Here is a 19,422-nt window from a genome sequence, read left to right as displayed (position 1 = left end):
GAAAGTTCCCCAACAAACTGGCCGAGAAGAGACGGCGAAGCCAGCTCTTAAGCCGTGATAAATTTCTGGGCGAGATCACGTTTCGAGTGCAAGAATTATTTTGCTTATATAAAGAAGTGTGCTTGCCATTTAATATGTTAATTCTGCCAACTGTGCCAAAACCCAGACATCATAGCCATGAACAAGTTCGCTGTAAGTATAGAGTTGTCCCTGAAGAGTTTTCCGCTTTCCCGGCTCGTTTTTTATTTCCCGAACAAAGGCTAATTTGGAATTTTCCTGATTTTCCAGACCCTAGCGGTTATCTTCTGCGCCTGCATCGTGGGCAGCTCTTATGCCAACTACGGTGGCTACCAGAGCTACGGACCCCGCAACTACGGCCAGGAAGGCTCTGCTGCCTCATCCGCCAGTTCGGCAGCTGCCGCCGGAAGTGAGGGACAACAGCAGCGTTATGAGCGCCCCGTGGAGATTATTGCCGGAGGACCGCGTGGCGGCTATGGTGCCGAGATCCTGCGTCCCGTCCAGATAAGCGGAGGTTATGGCGGCGAGTCCCGTCGTGGCTACAACAACGGTGGCAACTACCGTCGTGGTGGATACGGACCCAGGTGGACCGTCCAGCCCGCCGGAGCCACACTGCTGTATCCCGGACAGAACAACTACCGCGCCTACGTTTCGCCCCCGGAATACAGCAAGGTGGTGCTGCCCATCCGTCCCGGTGCACCGGTGGCCAAGCTCTACATCCCCGAGAACCAGTATGGCAACCAGTATGGCAGCCAATATGGAGGATCCCGCAGCAGCGGCTACTAGGCGCATACTTGATCCCAGCCAACCTGGCGAATACTTGATCTCAGCCTGATGGTGTACAAAATAAACCACAACAAAAGAATCATAATATTTTTGCAAACACTTTTCGTGGCTTTTGGGTGACCAAATATCTATGGGTGAAACAAATTTTGGGGTCTTACAGCTGCTGCAGCTGTTCAGCGGTGGTGGAGAAATATTCATTTGATTGCAGCCCCCACCGGGAATGTGTTTGAGTGGCTTGGCGGAAACGTGCTCCGGATTTGCATGCTCCGGTTCACTCGCAAATCACTCACCGCAGTGCAACCACCATAAACATTCAATTATTTATTGTGTCAGTCAGTCAATAATCTTGAGGCTAGAAAGCGCCGCAGTTGAATTCGCCGATTGTCGCGCGTATTTTCTGGCTGGTAAGCAAACACATCTGCTGACTTGTTTGGCCCGAACTCTTGGCCAAGAGCTTCAATGCTGTTGGCCAGCTCGCTTGACATTCGAGTCGAGCAGTGAATCACGGCAAGAATTCTGGCTTCGAATGCGGCACATTTCATGGGAAAAGTTTTCGTTAAATACAATACTGTTTGTAGCGGCATATTCAAGATCATTTTATAATAATAATTGTTATACTTTCACTAGAAATAGAAAAAAGGGCAAAATATCAACAACTAATTCAATAACTAATGCACGACATATCTCAATTGAACTATTTAATTTTAATAATTTTGTAGTGGAAGAATGATTCCATTTGTTACATTAACATTAGCTTGTTAATGAAAATTTAGAGAACTAAAAATGTTATTTGAGAACCAAACTTTACTTTCATAAATGCTATTAAATAATTCTGTTTTTATGTTCAGAACGAACAAACTATTTTGCGCAAGTTTTTTTATTTTTATTTCTATTACGTAAATTTTAAAATATTTTTAGGGTATATTTGTTGTATAAGATTTTCTCAACAGTTTTCTATTTGCTTATAAACTCAGAGCCTACCTCAAATTGCGAAGGATTTTAAAATGTGCTACGAAAGAAACAAAAATCGATATAAAGTTTTACAGATTTTAAAACAGAAAGAAAGCTTTTTAAGGTGGGTGTTTTAAATTGTACTTGATTGATATACAGATATATATATATATATATAAGAAAGAAAGATTAAAGTCCATTATATCTCAGAATCGGCTTCAAAATATAAGCCCAAAGTTATAGCATACCATGATTAATCCACTTAAGTGAAAACCAGGTTCCGGTTCATGTTCATTGATCACTGGCCTAGGCTTAACCCCAACCTGCCCGATTTCCGATGCGTGCACTGGCCGGATCGCGGCGGAGTGCGGCCAAAGCCCCGATACCGCACACACCAGAAGCGAGCAGAGCGTGCCGAGCAGGGGGAAGTCGCTATCAATGGAGCAGCTTCTCGGGGTTCCCGGGGTGCCGCAATTTGGCGCGCAATTTCAATGAGCATAGAAATTGGAGACGATCCCGTGGGCTTATCGCCCTGGGACAGTGACGGTGGAGGGGGGGCTGAAGGGGGATGGAGATGCTGGCGCTGGCGACCCCCCGAAAGTGACTGGTCATCGAGCTGGTTTGGTCACGTCTGGTGAGCTCACAAATCGCGGAGCAGCTCAAATGGTGTTGCTATAAAAGCAATTTGGACACACGCTCTGGTTAATTAGTTTTCGAAACAGTCCGTTCTTCGCACCACTGCCAAAATGTCCACCACCCTGCGACTTCTCTGCCTGATGGCCTGCTGCATTGCCCTGACCGTGGCCAATCGTCCACACTACGGTGGATCCGGATACGGTCCCAGTTACGGAGATGTGGTCAAGGCTGCCGAGACGGCCGAGGCCCAGGCATCCGCCCTGACCAACGCCGCCGGTGCCGCCGCCTCCGCCGCCAAACTGGACGGCGCCGACTGGTATGCCCTCAACCGATACGGATGGGAGCAGGGCAAGGTGCTCCTGGCCAAGCCATACGGTCCTCTGGACAAGCTCTACGCCGCCGCCCTGCCCCCGCGGTCCTTCGTGGCCGAAATCGATCCAGGTGGGTTGTTACTTAATCACTTAAGGGGACTGCATTAAGTTTCCAATATTCAGATACAAAATACCGAATTACAATATTCCATTCATCCATTTACATCGATATTACCAACTATTGACCTATAAATCACCCATACTTACTTTACTTTCTATCTCTATGTTTCAGTCTTCAAGAAGAGCAACTACGGTGGAGCTTATGGCGAGAAGGCCGTTCTAAACACCGAATCCAAATTGGGTGTTGTGGCTATCTAATATCTTAGCTTGTATAGCTCCAGAAGTGTTAATAAAAAGTGATAGCTTAATGAAAGATATATGTTCCAAAATTAATTTATTGGGTTGGGAAACCATTTCTTGGGTTGTTATGTTTAAAAAATGGAAAAATAAGTAAGTTTTTTAAAAAACTTGTTTTAAGACCTCATTTATGAAATGTCTTAAAAAATTGCTAATAATAAAATTCTTCTTTTGAAGAAACCAAAATATTCTTCATGGCTGAACATCAATATCTAACTAATCTTATTCTGTCATTAAATGCAATTTTAAATATTTTTAAGCTGAGCGAAGAAGATTGAAGTAGAAAAGATTCGTTTTAATGCTCAGATATACCAATTTGTTAAAGTTTAACAGCACCAGTTGAAGTTAGTGAGCTTAAATATTTAATTACCATCTTGAAGACTTAAAATCCCTCTTATGCCGATCTCACCCCATTGGTAAAATAGATTTTCTCTTATAATTTCTTAATTGTTATTATTATGAATAGAATTTCGTTTTTATTGCAAGATACAAAGTAAAAAATGTGAAATTTGCTCAGTTTTGTTGATGTTGATTTAATGTAAAATTCAAATTCGTTACGAGCACACAGAAATTTACCTACTAAACATAAAGTGAACTAAAAACAAATAGTAGAAGCGGTTGTAACTCGGTTAACTCGATGCTGCAGTGGCGTGCTTAGTGGGATCTTTGGTGACGATTATCATTTCCATTTCGTGTTTTCTTTCTTTTATTTTTTGGTTATTTGTCAAATGGTCTCCATCAAACGTTATTGTTCAGCCAACTCTCCGTCTCTCATCTCTACGTACATTATATCGTATGTGGTATATATATCTCTATCGCTAGCAAAACTCTGCCAAGTTTTCGTTGATTTGTTTTTATTTTGTTTTTAGGTTTTCAGGTTCATTATTTTAATTAAATTACATGAACTTCAAAATAGTATTATTATTATATAGATAGGATGTGTAGTGTTATGTATTTATAGTGTGTAGCCTATACGAGCCCCCGCCGAAGTCCACTGGGATGTTGGTCGCTGCCACGGCGTTGGGGTGACAAAAAAATTTAAATTATAAAAACTTTCTCACGCAATTCTCGTTCTCCTGTTCCTCTTCTTGCTGTCTGCACTCTGCACTCTGAACTCTGACCTCTGAACTCTCCGCCGGATCTTGATCGGCTCGCTCGGTTTGATAATGAAATGATCGCGGTGCGTGGCGTGGCGTCGCTCTATTCGGTGATCGTCCTTGTGGTCTCCTGGATGTACACCTGGGATCCGGGCACCGTCGAGGTGGTCACGAATGTGCGGTGCTTGGCGCGGATGATGTTCAGGCTGGACTCGGCCGTATCGGCGCGATCCTCGGCAGCCTCCAGCTCCCGCTGGAAGCGGCGCACCCGGGTGGTGGTCTGCTGGGAAACACCCTCCTGCTCGGACAGCTGGCGGCGGTAGATGTTGATCTTGGCAGTGGACTTGTCCAGCGCATCCTGCAGCAGGATGAGGTTCTTCTGGTCCTCCTCGCACTGCACTATCACCTCCTTGACGGTGCGCTCCTTCTTGCGCAGGATCTTGATGGTCTCGGCGTGGCGGCGCTTCTCCTCCTCCAGCTCCAGCTCCAGATCCCGGATGCGGGCCTCCAGCTTGCTGATGATGCGCTTGCTGCCGGCGACGGCGTTCAGCTCGACCTCCTCCAAGCGGATGGACAAGTTCTGGGGAGGCATAACGGATTAGTGGGAGTCATTAGCTTGGAAAACGGGTTTATATACGCGGGAGTCACAGAAATCTATTTCAGTTCAATTGCAACTAATAATCTCGCTGACCCTAAAACTTCTTCACCTTAAAGATCTATTTTCTCGTCTTCATTGAAAGGTTACGGTGGGTTTTCTTTTTTAAGACAAGAACATGGGTTTAATTTTCTTCTGAATGAATCTTAATCTTCCGAACATAATCTACCAGAATAAGATATTTCTGATAGATTATGTTTGGATTGTAATCAAATTGAAGAGTCATAGAATATTAAACTAAGACGTATAGAACGCTTGATGAAAAGAGTTTAGACAACTGATAAACTGTTCTGTGATATTTGAGTATTTTAGATCGCCTTTTAAATAGATTGAGATTTCTGGGACCCCCCCGATTATAATGCAGTTAACCCCTTTCAATCAAGTAAAACACTTTGAAGAGAATCACCCACCTTGACTTCGACTTCCAAGGACTTCTTGATGGTCTCCAGCTTAACGATGCGCTCCTGCTCCTCGTGCACCTGCTCGACGACGTGCTTGAGCTCCACGGACACCTTCTGGTAGCGCTCGTCGCTGATGCGCAGCTCCTTGGACACCTCCTCGTAGTCGGAGGCCACCACGGTGAGCTCCTGCTCCAGCTTGGACTTGATGGAGACGAGGTTGACGTTGACGGTGGTCAGCTCGTTGATGCGGGAGGCGGCCTCCTCGTACTGCAGCTCAACGGTGCGCTTGGCCCGGTTGGCGCTGTCCAGGTGGGAGCGGACCTCCTCCAGCTCGCCATTCAGACCGGCCAGACGGCGCTGGGCGACGGCATACTGGTCGAGGGTGGCCTGCAGCTGGCGCTGCACATCCTCGTAGTGGGCCTGCAGTTCGGTCAGCTGCAGCGACTGCTTCTTGATCACCTTCTGCAGGTCGATGTTGGTCTTGTTGGCCACATCCAGGGACATCTCCAGTTCGGTGATCTGGATCTGCAGCTTCTTCTTGATGCGGGTCACCTCGGTCTTCAGCCGGGTCTCCGCCTCGATGACGCGGGCATTGAGCTGCTCGATCTCGATCGAGGTCTGCTTGCTGCAGATTGGATAATTGACATTAGAACATGGTAATACTATCCAATAGTATTGATATCAAGAGGTAGTAGTAGCCCCCCCTCCCAGAAAGCAACGGTTTACCTCTCAATGACCCTCTGATGTTTCGCTTTGCTGGCTCTATTTTTGGCCCCAATGTCTGACCCACAATTTGCATTTTTCGCACCACTCAGCAGTCGAGAGGTTGGGCACTCAACCACTCAACCACTCAGGTGCTATGGCATTGTCAAAAATGTTTCATTGTTTCGCTGGCCGCTGCATTCGCGAATTTCTGTGTATTTTTACGCATGATAAAGACATCGAACTTGTCACAAATAGCTTGGGTTTACATGCCAAACTATTTGCCGAGAAGTTCCTTCTCCCCCCTCCCCTCCCATCTATTCTATTGTTTGGTTTTTGTGGTAAGTGCATCATGCGCCTATTCTTAGGCGTAGGTGCACTTGTCTTGCAATGCTGCCAACTAAATTTGAGTAGTGTTTGCTTTTCTGATACTCTACCTGATTCACTTTCTAAATGGGATCTAAAAGGTACCTGTGTAATTACTGATAGGTGAACTATGACTACTTATTTATATTTAAGTGGCAATGAATACAAATTGCGATAAATATAATAGATGAAAATCTGAATTAATTGCGGTGATGTTATTTCTATAGGAAATTAATACAACGAAATATGTTACTAATGAAATTAAAGGAATGTGGATCAAAATGTGGATTTTCAGACTAACATCCACAAAATTGAGGAGTTTTTTAGAATTAACATTATTGTATTAATCTTGTTAGACTAATTACCATCAATGGATTATTGTAGTATATACTCCTCAGTTATAACATAAAGTAATATCAGCCAGAATTCCTTAATTCCGATGATCTTTCTGTTTAGTTGTGTGCTATGTTTTCTTATAAAAGCCCCTGTCTTGGTTACTTAATCTAAAAATCATGTGTGTGCTCATTGCTGTCGCCTTGCCAAGGTATTTGGCTAGCATGGGTCTTAGCTAGAAAACTTAAGTATTCCCATTTAGATTTTCATTTTTCCCTGCCATTGTTTTCAATGTTTACGCAAAAATATTTGCGGGGTCTAATGTGGTTCTTTTTTCTTGTGATTGTTTTTGCTGTCATGCGCATCAGTTTTCTTCGGTTGAAAATAAAATAAATCTCGAATTTGAAGGACAAACCCAAAACAATAGTTGGTCGGACCATCTACGCGCAAATCGGACTGACAGCGTCGAAGAATCTGAGGTGCGGGTGCGAAATATGATAGGACCGGGTAAAAACGTCAATAATTCAAGGGAAAGTGGTGAACTTATTTTGGTTAGGATTATCTTGGATTTATGATGTTGTATTTAAAGGAAATGTAAAGAATTTTGGAGTCAATACTTTTGTTTTGAGATATTCAAAAGGGATAACAAGTCATTATTTTCATTCTCTATATATATAAGTTAGTTTGTTAAAAAGTTATTAAGGTGTATCAATTGTTTTATTTTTTGTATTCAATTAAATTATATCTTATCGCCTCTGAATTTTGTAAATCAATTTGTATGCCTATCTAATTCGATTTATAACTCTTTATAGCTTGGGTTGTCTAATATTTTCCTCAGAAACCCCCACAAAGTTGATAATTAATGGCCAAATTGCTGGCGATTCTCTGCAATTAGCCGTGATCAAATATGCTGCGCATAATTCTGTATAAATAATTTACAGAAGACTGCACAACAGACACAATGGGAGATGCGGCCAACATAGTGAAATAAAGAAGACCGCGATCCACGAAAACTCTTGAAACAAAAATACATTTTGTGCCAGACGAGGAAAGACAAATAGACAAAAAGACAAATAGACAAATAGAGATGGCAAATTGCTGGGTCGGGGGAGGAGGTTCTAGGATGCGCAGACAAAAAATTGAGCTGCAATTCAAAAATGTTCGCATTTATTCAAATTGCCCGGATGGGAACTACACAGTGAAACAGATCGATCCACTTGAAATTAACACATTGTTGTGGGATCTACACAACTCTTTTTTTTGGTTTCTCGTTGGTGAAATGAAAAGTCACCTCATTATTATCTTCTAAAAATCATATATTTGATTTTCAAAAGGTTTTTCTATCTCTTCGATGTGTATAGTTATCAATTGATTTTGATATTAAAAAATATCCATTGATACTTTTTCAGATCAAATATATCAAAATGATATTAAAAACACACTTTTTGAGATACATTTCGGATCGTCAAAATATATTAAAACTTCCTTTGCATTGGAATCTAAAATATCGAATGAAGATGAGTGCGAGTTGGGGTAAAAGGAGGAACTAGGAATGGGATTGGCTAGGGATAGGGATACAGGGCCTAGTGCTTCCAATACACATAGCTGTAGTCCTTGAGCTTGGGATGGGTGCGCAGGACCTTGCGACAGATCCAGCACTTATCCTCTATACCGCACCTGCTGTCCGCGTAGAACTCGACCGTCTTCTGATTCAAAGTCGACAGCTGTCGCTTCACATTGTGCAGCGACGAGGAGACGCGATGGTCCAGCTTGTCCACCAGCCGGTCGTCCATCAGCTCGATGTGGAGCGCATGGGCGCGCAATTGGCCATCGAAGGGGGAGGAGGAACGCGAACGGGCCCGCGAAACGGCCCTACTCGAACGGACTAAAGTTTGCGAGATATAGTCCTCCTCCTCCTTCTTGGCCGTCTTTATGTTCTTCTCCGATTCGGAGAGCAGTGCCTGGGCAATGGCACTGGCGGACTTGCCGCGAATCGAGCGCTTAAAGTCGTCCGACATTTGATCCACCTCGTTGTCCAATTCAATCTTACGGATGCGCTGCAATATCTTTAGGGTGTCGCGTTTGATCAGATCCTCGAGCTCCTCCTGACGGCGGCGGCGGCGCTGGCGCGATCTCTCGACAATTGTGTCCGGTTCAAGGTGCTTGGCCACTCGCGTTGCGTCGACCAACTTTTGTACACTGAACGGCGATCGTTTCTGGGCCCGAAAGCTAAGCAATATCTCGTCGGCCCGCGCGGCACAGGTGCGCGACAGCCGGACGATCTCGTCGGCGTTGTATTGTCGCACCGCATTCGAGGGGCGGTACTGCTTCAGTCCCCTCTCGCTAACCCACGGCAGGTGCGGTTTCTTCACCTCCAGACCCTTGGCCTTGGCGTCCAGGTAGTCCAGCATGGGCTGGTAGAAGTTCATCGTGTACCCATAGTTGTCCTCATAGGTGGTGGTCGCCGGACGGAAGCGGGAGGGTCTTTGCTTTAAGGCTAGGGCCATGATTTGGCTCTAGGAAGGGGATTCTTCAGGTGGGGAGGGAGGGAGGTGTTGGAGGTTTTTCAAATGGGTATGTGTGTGTTATTGCTTAGAGTACTCTAATTAAAGCTACAATTGTGGCCGCCTCTGGGTGTCGCCTTGTCGCCGCTGTAGCTTCTGGTCTCTATTGGGTTTTCCTCCGTTGGCAGCAGTTGCTGCTGCTTTGCAAATAAATTTTCAAATTTGTCGAAATCTATAAAAAGATTGCATTTCGTTCGTTCAGCTGTTGGCATCGGGCAAGGTATGAGCATAATGACGACAATAACATCATCATTATCATCATCATCATTTGTTGGCAGTCAATGTGCGGCTATGATTGATTCATTTTGGCAACTAGCTCATAGACAATGTCATAATAGCAAGGCATTTTATGCAATAGCCTCAAATGTTCTAGGGAAAGTAATCAAAAATAAAAGACCTCAGAATAACTAAGAAGGAAATGGCCTTTAAATTGTCTTTACAATCGAATTATTATTTGATATTGATTAAATTTAGGTCGATTTTCTTATCAAATGTAACTTGAATGTACAAAAATTTTAATATTTATATATTTCTTTACAACAATAATGAATTTAAACTTTCTTGAAACTTGTATAAATTCAAGCAGAGATTAATGATCACTGTATATGCAATTGGTTACTCATTTCTATCAAGTGCCAAAAATATTTCACAATATCACTAAATTAGCGGAAACTTCTGTAAAACTTTATCAAAACCTCGATTAAGCTATATGCATATTATGGTAATCTTAAGCTTAGTTTTAGAACCCAGATTTATGAAATCTTGCCATATCTAAGATCTTTTCAATCACAGTCAAGCACTGACCACCAAACGGAATGATTTATACGCCATTAACGTACCTCTTGCTGGAGAACCACTCTTCAAGTCGAAAGTTTTCTCAATGGGATCTTTCGATTTTCAAAAACGAACCCACTTTGATTGTGTAATCACAGCAACTGCGCAATTTTCTGCGGGATATTTCATAGGGTTTCATAAAAAATCGATATAATTTCGAAAACCATTTGAACCAAACCCACTTCTTGAGCTGAGCCTGTGAACCTTTCGTGGGATCAGGATCTTTTGCCTGGCTGCGTGCCTGAATAGAAAACTAATGCCGTTGCTTTGTGCGCGACTAAAGAACTCGAACTGATTGCTAATTGCTAAATGGGTCAGTTCACTATCAATTGTGTTGGCAGTGGAAAGCGATTGCGAATCAATCGATTGATTTCCCATAGGGGGGCCTTGAGGGGTGTTTTTATTTTTTGGTTTTTTGGGGCTTCCGCTTTGGCAGGGGGAAACGACAACCCAGCGATCGACCTTCGTCTGTTGTCGCTGTCAGTTGAGAGGCAGTGGCGTTGGGGGCTACTTCCCAAGGGGGGCTTACTTAAGTACCCTATATCTGATCAATTACTTACCGGATGGCCTCGATCTCCTCATCCTTCTCGGCCAGACGACGCTCGGCGTCGTGGCGGTACTGGTTGAAGTCGGCGGCCAGGCGCTGACCACGCTGCTCCTCAGCCTTGCGGCCCTGAAATATTAATTTAAAATAGATTTTAGTGATATGGAACCTATAAGTAGGTATTTTTTGGTACTTACAGCCTCGGCTTCCTTGTAGGCAGCGGTCAGCTCATCACGCTCGTTCTCCAGACGACGCAGCTCCAATTCCAATTCGTGCAGACGACGGTTCAGTTCGTTAATAGCACCCTTGGCCTCATGAAGATCATCTGCAGGATTTAAAATTAATACAATTTGGTTATTATTGTATGAAACTGATTTTTAAGAATTTAAAGTAAAAGGGTCATTAAGGTTTAATGTTAGGTTTTATCTTGACACAAATAGTCTAGATTTTTTCGATCGGAGATGATTCTTTGTAAGATTTAAGGATTCAATCTACATTCTCATAAAACTACACTTTGCATATATGAGATTGTAAAAGCAACTAGCTAGGATCTTTGGTTTGCATGTTAGTAAATGTTGTTCCACTTTAAATTTATCTAATCTTAATTTTTACTTTATTGTTGACAATTTACGAATTTAATTTGGATGGAAAATACTAAACTTTAATGAGGTTTTTGGTCAGAATCAATTGAGTTTGAATCGAAAAATCAAAATAAATATCAAGTAAAGATATACTAGATATAAAAGAAATTTTAATATTATTTCTTGTTCTTAGGCGCCCTTAGTTTGTTTGCAATAGGTTAGTATTATATATATTACATCTATTTTTAAGTGCATTTAGATAAACCTGAGATTAGATTATAGTCTGTGTTATTATAGTCTGTGTTATTATCCTGATCTTAAAGAGATTTGACAGTAGTAAGAAATAAAATTCGTTTAACGCACCTCCCAGTTTCTTGTTCTCGCGGACCAGCTGGTTGTTGGAGTCCTTGACCTTGTCCAGTTCGTGGACGGTGCGGACGAGGTCGGCGTGCTTGTTCTTGAGGTCGCGCTGGCTGTTCTCGTACAGGATGACGGTCTCCTCCAGGCGGCTCTTCAGCTCCACGTTGTGCTTCTCGAGGGTGTTGACCGACTTGGTCAGCTCCCGGCAGCTGTTGTTGGACTTCTCCAGATCGATGATGAGCACCTCCACCTCGCTGGCCAGGCGCGTCTTCATCTTCTCCAGATTGTTGACCTTGACGATGAGGGACTCGATGTGCTCCTCCAGCTCGGTGATGCGCACCTGGTACTTGCGACGGATCTCCTCGACCTCCTCGGCGCGGGCAGCCACCTCGGCGCTCCACTTGTTCTGCCAGGAGGCGGCATCGGCATTGGCCTTGACCAACTGACGTTCCAAGTCGATGCGGGCCTCGGACTCCTCCTCGAGTTGATTGCGAATCGAGTCCAATTCGATCTCAACCTGATGCAGCGAGGATTCGAGCAGCGAGCGACGACGGTCCTCGTCCTCCAAGCGGCGGCGGGCGTCCTCCAGCTGGGAGATCACCTGGCTCTTGGAGAACGAGACCGTGTCCAGCTGGACCTTCAGATCTTGGACGTCCTTGGTCAGCTCAATGTTCTCCTGCGAGAGGCGGGATCGGTGCGAGCTGATGTCGATCACGGTGCGGTTGAGCTCCTCGATCTTCACGTTCAGCTCGGTGATCGAGACCTCCAGCTTGGAGATGTGCTTCTCCGACACGATCTTCTCCTTGGTGTAGGACTCGATCTGGGAGAGCAGCTCGTAGACTTCGGTCTGGAATTTAGCCTTGTCCTTCTCGGCTCTGCAAGCATTCGGTTAAAGAGAGGTTTCTCCGGTTTAGTGGGGGTTCTTGGATCGCGTTCCCGATACTTAGGCATGGTTTGTGAGATCGGCCGGGCTGTGAATCGCTAGCAAGCTTGGGTGGCTCTGCGAGCCCTCGGCCACCGATCGAAGGATAATCGATCATCGATCGGTGGTCGAGGACTCAGCAGGCCAAGGGTTAAGATCTTGATTGGTCTGCCTGGAAGCAAGCTATGATAATTGATTGGTAAAATAATAATGCATAAGCTGACACGGAATGGTGTGATATGTAATGAGGATCAAGCTGATCTTAGTTGATCTTAAAATAATAACAAAGAAGCTCACACGGAAAGGTAAAATACATATCATGTAGTGAGGATCAAGCTGATCTTTAAAGAATAATGCATAAGCTCACATGGAAAGGTATGATGTGTAATATGGATCATGCTGATCAAAGTTTCAGTAAAGATCGAAATGTATTCATTTTAAATCGATAATTATTATGATCTGATAATTGATTGACAAATTTTTAAATGTGTGATTTTAAATTTATTTATTTGGTTGTGGCGATCATAAAAAGTAGTTCCTCTTTTTGATTGAACAAAGATGTTTGATGAGTGATAAAATCGCTTTTGCTTGGGATCAATGTCTTTTATGATTAACATGATAAAAACAAAGATCGACATGGTCATCTAGGGATCAAGAAAATGATCTTTGATAGATCTCAGGTCTTGAAAAGTTCAAATTAATCCCATTACATATCGCTTTGATCATTGATCGAGTTTTCCTTGGGCAATCCAGGGCATTTGCTAACTTTTCCACCTGTCAGGGGGCGAGAATCGGGGCAACCGACCTTACCCACCCACAAGATGAAAAGCCAGAAAACGTATCGGATTTCCATAATACTCGATGGGTCGGAGCGGGACAGCAACAAAAACAATCAACACATTTTGTATATGATTCAATCAAAGACATATTTGGGTTGGGGTGTTGGTGCGAGCGAGAGGGGGCGATGCAGGGAAGGTGGGTGAGAGCGGAATGGCAACAGCAACAAAGAGCCTCTCTGCTCAAGAATGTGGATGAAAATTTCAAAATTTCTATAAATAAATTTCCCCTCAGAAAGAAAATATGGTATGGGTGGTGGGCATAACATATGGAAGAAAGTTTCGCCAACGAAAGCTTTTACCGTGCGAAGCTTTTTCGGCAGAGCGGGACAGCTGCTTGATCTTCCGATTGTCTTTGTCTTAAAACGGAAGTGCGCAAACTCGGGCGCACCTATCTTAAAGGTGGGAAATCTTTAGGATCGTTGGAAAACGTATCTTTGAACTTGAGTTAAGCCCTGGCTTAAGATCATCATTTGTTTTAAGTAATACACAAACTTATCCAACTGACTAGATATGTTTTTGGGTAGCCTTGAATTGGCAGCGATTTCAACATTCTTGGGAATTTATTTTTGGAAATCGTTCGCTTCGATTTGGAAATATGAGAGGCGGCCAGCAACCGAAAGTTTCTCGAATTTTGGCTATACTTATTTCTTTTTTTTTTTTTGGCCACAATTTGTGTCAATAGAACTGCAAGCCATGCAGGTTTATGTTTTCATTTTTTTTCGCTCTTCCATTTCGCATGTCATGGCATTTTGATGAATTGTTTATGATCTGCTTCGATTTATTTTTTGGGTCAGCGGGGCAGCACAAGGTTAGCCAGTGTATTGTTGTGTTACTGCACGAGATCTTGAGACATTGAAATGTCCGCCAGCGCCAGCTGACGCCACTTGATCATCATCATTGCGGGCAAATAAATATGTTCTGCGGATGCATGACAGCTCGAAGGATGGAGATGTTTATGTTTTGGATATGGATATGGTTTCTGGGTCAATGGATTGGGGGCGTCTGTGTCTGTATATGTATATGCCTACCTAGCCTTGTTTTTCGTTAGGATTTCAACCTGTTCCTGGAAATCCGTGATAATTTCGTTGTGCTTTTTCTTCAAAAGCAGAGTGGTCTCCTCCGACTCAAGATGAACATCCTCAAGCAGTTTGCGCAGCTTCAGCAGCTCAGCGTCGCGCTTGCGGTTGGCTTCAAACTGGGCAAAAGGAAAAATACATATATTTATGGCTATATCTTGGATATATCATGTGCCAACTCACTTGATGTTCAGCACCACCCTCGGCCTCCTCGAGACGCTCGGACATCTGAATGACCTGAACGCTGAGATCGGCTTTCTCGCGCTCAATCTGGAATTTTAAAGGAAAAACCAACATTAGCTTGAAATTCTCTTAGGGACTTTGTGAAATCTAAAATATCTATAAATAACCTGCGCTAGCTATGCTCTATGGCTACTCAAACAGCCCATAATAAAAATTATAAATCACATTAATCAGTCAAAAATAATTATGCACATGCAACACCTAAAATAACAATGGCATCTTGCCAAGAAATTTTCCACGCAGAGGTGTAGCATTTGCATCCACGATATATGCGTATATATCTTTTGTGGGCGGCCGCACACAACTTTCCTATATTGCATTTCCAAAAAGGCATTCGAACATTTTTTCGCTTGAACAGAAACATTTTTTGTTCGGTCTTTCGGAATCTAAACATTTGCCGACGACCTCGTTTGGGCAGTTTTGCGAACTGCAATTAAATGGTTAGTTTACGAGATCTGTGTGCTAAATGCAGCCAGTGGGATTTCTGGTATTTGGAGCTGTCAGAAGCGATCATTAAAAATACCTTTGCATTTCCTAATAAATACTGTTTAAAAACTCCCCCATGAACATATTTCAACATGTATGTTTATGATAATACCTAGGAGAACATGTGTTTATCAATTCATTTGGCCTAACAAAAAAATTTGACCAAAGGCCACGTAAGTACGGGCCGTAAATCCATTTGCGCCATATGTATCTTGTAGATACATGTTTTTTGCCGCCTATATGCATATGTGGATATGTAGACGATATGCCAGGCGGTGTGAAGGCTTTTAATGTGCATGAAAATTATTTAATTTTCCCACAGACACACACACCCACAGACAAATGGGAAGATTTTCCTCAGTGAGCGAGCGAATTTTCCCCACTCTCTGCACACTGATGATGATGGCATTTTGGCTACTTTATTTTCTTTTCTTCTCTGCTCATATTTTGGTTGTTTTCAAGTTAATCATTCGCTTCTCTGTATTGAATGTCGTGCGCTAATTTTAGCCATTTTGTTCCATATATTGTGCGAGTGTGTTGGGGTGGGCGTATCTGTGTGCGAGTGCGTGCTAATCCATAAGGCAAAAGTAATTAAAGTTATTTCCAACAAAATATAAAGAACATTCTTGGCCAGCCCATTCCATTCCGGCAAGAGCTCTCCGCATTTTCTAAATTTGTAATGCCCAAGAGGATCGCGCTGAATGAAGTGCACTTTGGGCCTGCGAATTTTTTCACTTTTCTCTGACTTTTCTCTGCCTTTTCATCTGTCTTTGCAGCGGTCGCTGTTTTTGCAAAGTCAGGCGAAAAATCATTTATCAATGCTCCGCCAGAAAATAAAAAGCCAAACGAAAGCGATTGAAGTTCAATGCACATCATTATCATTTACTTTCACACTTTCGGAACTCTGCGAAGGGTAGTTTATTCTTAGATTTGCATTTGTTTGCTGCCTTTTCTATTGGTTCTATCGGTTCTGCTACTTGTCTATTTTGATTTTATTTTGGTTCTCCACATATTTTTGCTGTTTTTAGGGTGACATTTGCGAAGGCACAAACGTGAAATTCGTTTTCCCTGGCGCTTCGATTTTCATTGGAGTTTGTGGAATGCAGGTTGATCTTTTCTTACTTCCTTGGATATGTCATATCTCTCAAGCTGATTTCATCAGAATTATATACTGCCTTAGTTTTCAATCAAAAAGCCCTTAGAACTATTTTAAATCCATGAAGCCTTAAGATTTCTAAACTTTAAGGATTCTATTGGTTTAAATCTCTCTCTCCAGGACCTATATTTTAAATACTTTAAAGTGACATTACAAAAAAAAATCACTTAAAAATTACAAAAAATTACTAGGACTATATAAAAAGATTTAATTAAATGGATTACTCACCCTTTGACGCAACTCACGTTCAACTTCAAGATCATCTTGGAGCAAACGGATCTTGTCCTGCAAGAAAATTGAGGATACATTTATTCAGTACGTTCTTGTATGGGTTAATTTTTTCATATTTCTTCATTTTTAATTTTTCTTAAAGCACTTTTTAGCACAGCATTGATTTTTTCACAAAATTTTTTCTTCGATGTTTTCGTATATATATGTACGTATCGCTCAGAGGTGGCCATTACATAATTTTTAGCAATGCATATGTATATACAGACACGTATAGATACATATAGACATCTAGAATTTTGCTTCACCGAATTTCTATATTTCCACACACAAGAACGCGGCGAGAACTTAACACACAAATATATAGATGTACGGTATATATGTGCATTTGATATACGGTGTAGATGAATTTTTCGGGTTTTTTATTTTGTTTTTCTTATTTTTTTTTCTTGATTATTTTCTAATTCTTTTTCAGTCTCTACACAGACACCGAAATAAGAGAGAGAAATTCTCGTAGATTTGGCGCACACGCATTTCGTTCGTATTTGCCTGATAGGAATTTTTTAGCGACTTGATTCCAAGACCGATCCCGATCCGAAACGATCCAATCCGATGCGATCCGGTGCGATCCTTACCTCCAAGCGGGAGAGCGAGCTCAGGTCCTGGATGTATTCGATGTTCACATCGGCGGCACCGGGTCCGGTTGAGGTGGCCCGGTAGGAGTATTTCGAGGAGCGGACAGCCTGCGATGACGACATGTTGCTAGGTCAGATTTTCGATTCTGGTTGTCTAAATTAATTTGCGATCGGTTCGCGTATCTAATATTATGATTTGTATATCCTCTCAAGCGAAAATCTCTACAGCACCGCACGCAGTTTTGTAGTTGTCACCGAGTCACCGAGAAAATTCGTAATAAACGTCGGAGTAAGGCTGGTGATCTACTGAACAAGAGATCCCGTTGTCGTTCGAATAAAGAGTATTTCGTTGATTTGGCCGCCGGTCGCTGGTGGATTCGTCTATTTCAACGATTTCTTCGGCTCCCTTCGGCCAAATTCGTGGTCCATCGGCTCCTCTCCGATCTGAGTGGGATATATCTTCCTCTATATGAATATATACAAATATACAAATATATATATATATATATCTATCCCCCTGTGAGTGGGACTTTCGAGTGACTTTTCACGCGGCCCGTGTTGTTGTGTTAATTGCTCTGTTGTGTGGAAAATTATTTGATTTTTACATTTTGGCCGCCGCTTGTGTGAACGCATTTTCACGCTAGTTTGGCGGAGAGCTTGCCCCCTACGAAAATAAACTCAAAAACACGAAGTACGCGTGCTTTTCTTTTCTTTTGCTTACCTGTAATTAGCCTGTGTCATTTGTGCGTTTCATTTTGTGTATCTAGCGTCTGGCCAGAATGTATCTACACATAAATTTTCCCAATTCTCGCCCCGTACATATAAGTCATGTTGAAATATTTGGCATCTTCTGCAGATCATAAAGTTCATAATTTATATTTATTGGCCAATTTTGTTGGTTCAGGGGCCGTGGCTATATTTTATTGTTTGCCCACACGGCAAAACAATATTCCAGCACGTAGTCCCTTGATAATGGTTTTTTAGTTCTGTATTAATGGTATTGTACCCCAATTCTGGGGGTTTCAAACAGCTAGATAATGTCCGACTGACGTGACTATTTGATTTGTGAAACATTTCTACGTTTAGTTGCTTTGGCTTAAATTAAAATTTCTGTAAACTTTGTTTTGTAAATTTATTTCATCTAAGTCCAGTTAAAATAATTAACAGAAAAGTTTATAGACTACAAGCTCCCTGCATTCCCATGAGATTCCATAGAAATGGTTTTAAGTCGTGTATAGGTTCCCTGTTCTAAATTAACCAAAACAAAATTTAAAAATAAATATTTCTTCAGTTTTGTATTTATAGTGATGTTCTTCTTTATAATACTAATTGGCAACTTGATTGAATCAATATTTATTTCATTAGCTTTAGAAAAATATGCAAATATACAACTGATGGCCAATTATATATCCTACCAAAGATCTGTATATCGTATACTTAAAGGTGTTACAACACTTTTAAGCCCTCTGAAAAATCATAAAAGTGTCAAAATTTTCTATGATGTGCTTTTAAAAATATTCGCTAACAGCCAATTAGGATTACAGCAATGTTTTCTAAAAATACTTGACTTTTGGCATCGAAATGTGTTATTTGCCAGCATAAATAAATAAGCGTAGAGAGCGCAAAAAAAGTGTGCGAAATAAACAAAAATATACAATTTTGAGTGAATCCTTGGCCATGCGGACAACAGTCTGCTCAACCTCAGACAATGCGTTGTCATCTAACAATTGTTATTCAATGGTCACGTAGATGACTTTCTCAGTATATATATGTATTTTGGCAACTGACGTGTTTTCCTCCATATGCATATAGTAAATATATATTTTGTAAATTATTTTGTAACATTTTGAGTGGACTTTTTGGCTCAGTTTTCCAAAGGAGCCGAAGCTTTTCGAGTGAAAATTTGGTTCGTTTCTCGAGCGATCTCCTCCACCTGTGCTCCACACAGCAACACATACACGCCCCACTACACTTAAAAATGATTTTTCGCTTATTTTTAGCAACCGAATTTCACGTTATTTCTGCCTTTTTTTTCAACTTGCTCATAATCGTGTTCATTTTCCACACTCATTTCACCTGAGGCTAACACACACAACTACAAGTCTAGATGGGCTTATATATAGGAGCAGTTTTTTGCTCCGTTCACATTGGTATCTTGTAGATACTTAGCTCTGGCTGGCCATAACTTTATTTATTTTATGCATCCATATATACAATGTTGCCGCTACTCTGTATATATAAGTACGCGCCAGGCAGCCGTAGAATAATATTTAACATTTTG

At 42.1% G+C, this 19,422-nt stretch overlaps 3 protein-coding genes across 4 annotated transcripts; 2 read left to right on the top strand and 1 right to left on the bottom strand.

The window, feature by feature from the left end:
• Positions 1-89: 89 nt before the first annotated feature.
• LOC108040100 (chorion protein S19) lies at positions 90-889 on the top strand. The gene is made up of 2 exons (XM_044458014.1): positions 90-192; positions 289-889. The coding sequence occupies exons 1-2, from the start codon at positions 178-180 to the stop codon at positions 802-804; spliced, it is 531 nt and encodes a 176-aa protein (XP_044313949.1). The 5' UTR covers positions 90-177; the 3' UTR covers positions 805-889.
• Positions 890-2,453: 1,564 nt separating this feature from the next.
• LOC108040009 (chorion protein S16) lies at positions 2,454-3,139 on the top strand. Its single transcript, XM_017117271.2, has 2 exons — positions 2,454-2,832; positions 2,995-3,139. Exons 1-2 carry the CDS (start codon positions 2,502-2,504, stop codon positions 3,078-3,080), a joined length of 417 nt encoding a protein of 138 aa, XP_016972760.1. The 5' UTR covers positions 2,454-2,501; the 3' UTR covers positions 3,081-3,139.
• Positions 3,140-3,627: 488 nt separating this feature from the next.
• Positions 3,628-17,499, bottom strand: LOC108039780 (paramyosin, long form). 2 transcript variants are annotated; one of them, XM_044457537.1, is made up of 9 exons: positions 17,142-17,499; positions 16,507-16,563; positions 14,577-14,663; positions 14,346-14,512; positions 11,560-12,431; positions 10,813-10,940; positions 10,632-10,744; positions 5,282-5,897; positions 3,628-4,796 (listed from the first exon to the last, which is right to left on the bottom strand). In XM_044457537.1, the coding sequence occupies exons 1-9, from the start codon at positions 17,262-17,264 to the stop codon at positions 4,320-4,322; spliced, it is 2,640 nt and encodes an 879-aa protein (XP_044313472.1). In that variant the 5' UTR covers positions 17,265-17,499; the 3' UTR covers positions 3,628-4,319. The 2 variants fall into 2 exon arrangements, with proteins under 2 accessions (XP_044313472.1, XP_044313474.1); XM_044457539.1 differs by lacking the exons at positions 10,632-10,744; positions 10,813-10,940; positions 11,560-12,431; ... (2 more) ...; positions 16,507-16,563; positions 17,142-17,499 and adding exons at positions 8,351-9,409; positions 10,077-10,184; positions 10,254-10,378.
• Positions 17,500-19,422: the final 1,923 nt, after the last annotated feature.

This window comes from Drosophila rhopaloa, unplaced genomic scaffold (genome assembly GCF_018152115.1).
Source record: "Drosophila rhopaloa isolate 14029-0021.01 unplaced genomic scaffold, ASM1815211v1 contig_163, whole genome shotgun sequence".
NCBI lineage: Eukaryota > Metazoa > Arthropoda > Insecta > Diptera > Drosophilidae > Drosophila > Drosophila rhopaloa.
The sequence above is the reverse complement of the archived record's forward strand: the minus strand, read 5'-3'. Positions and strand labels throughout refer to the sequence as shown.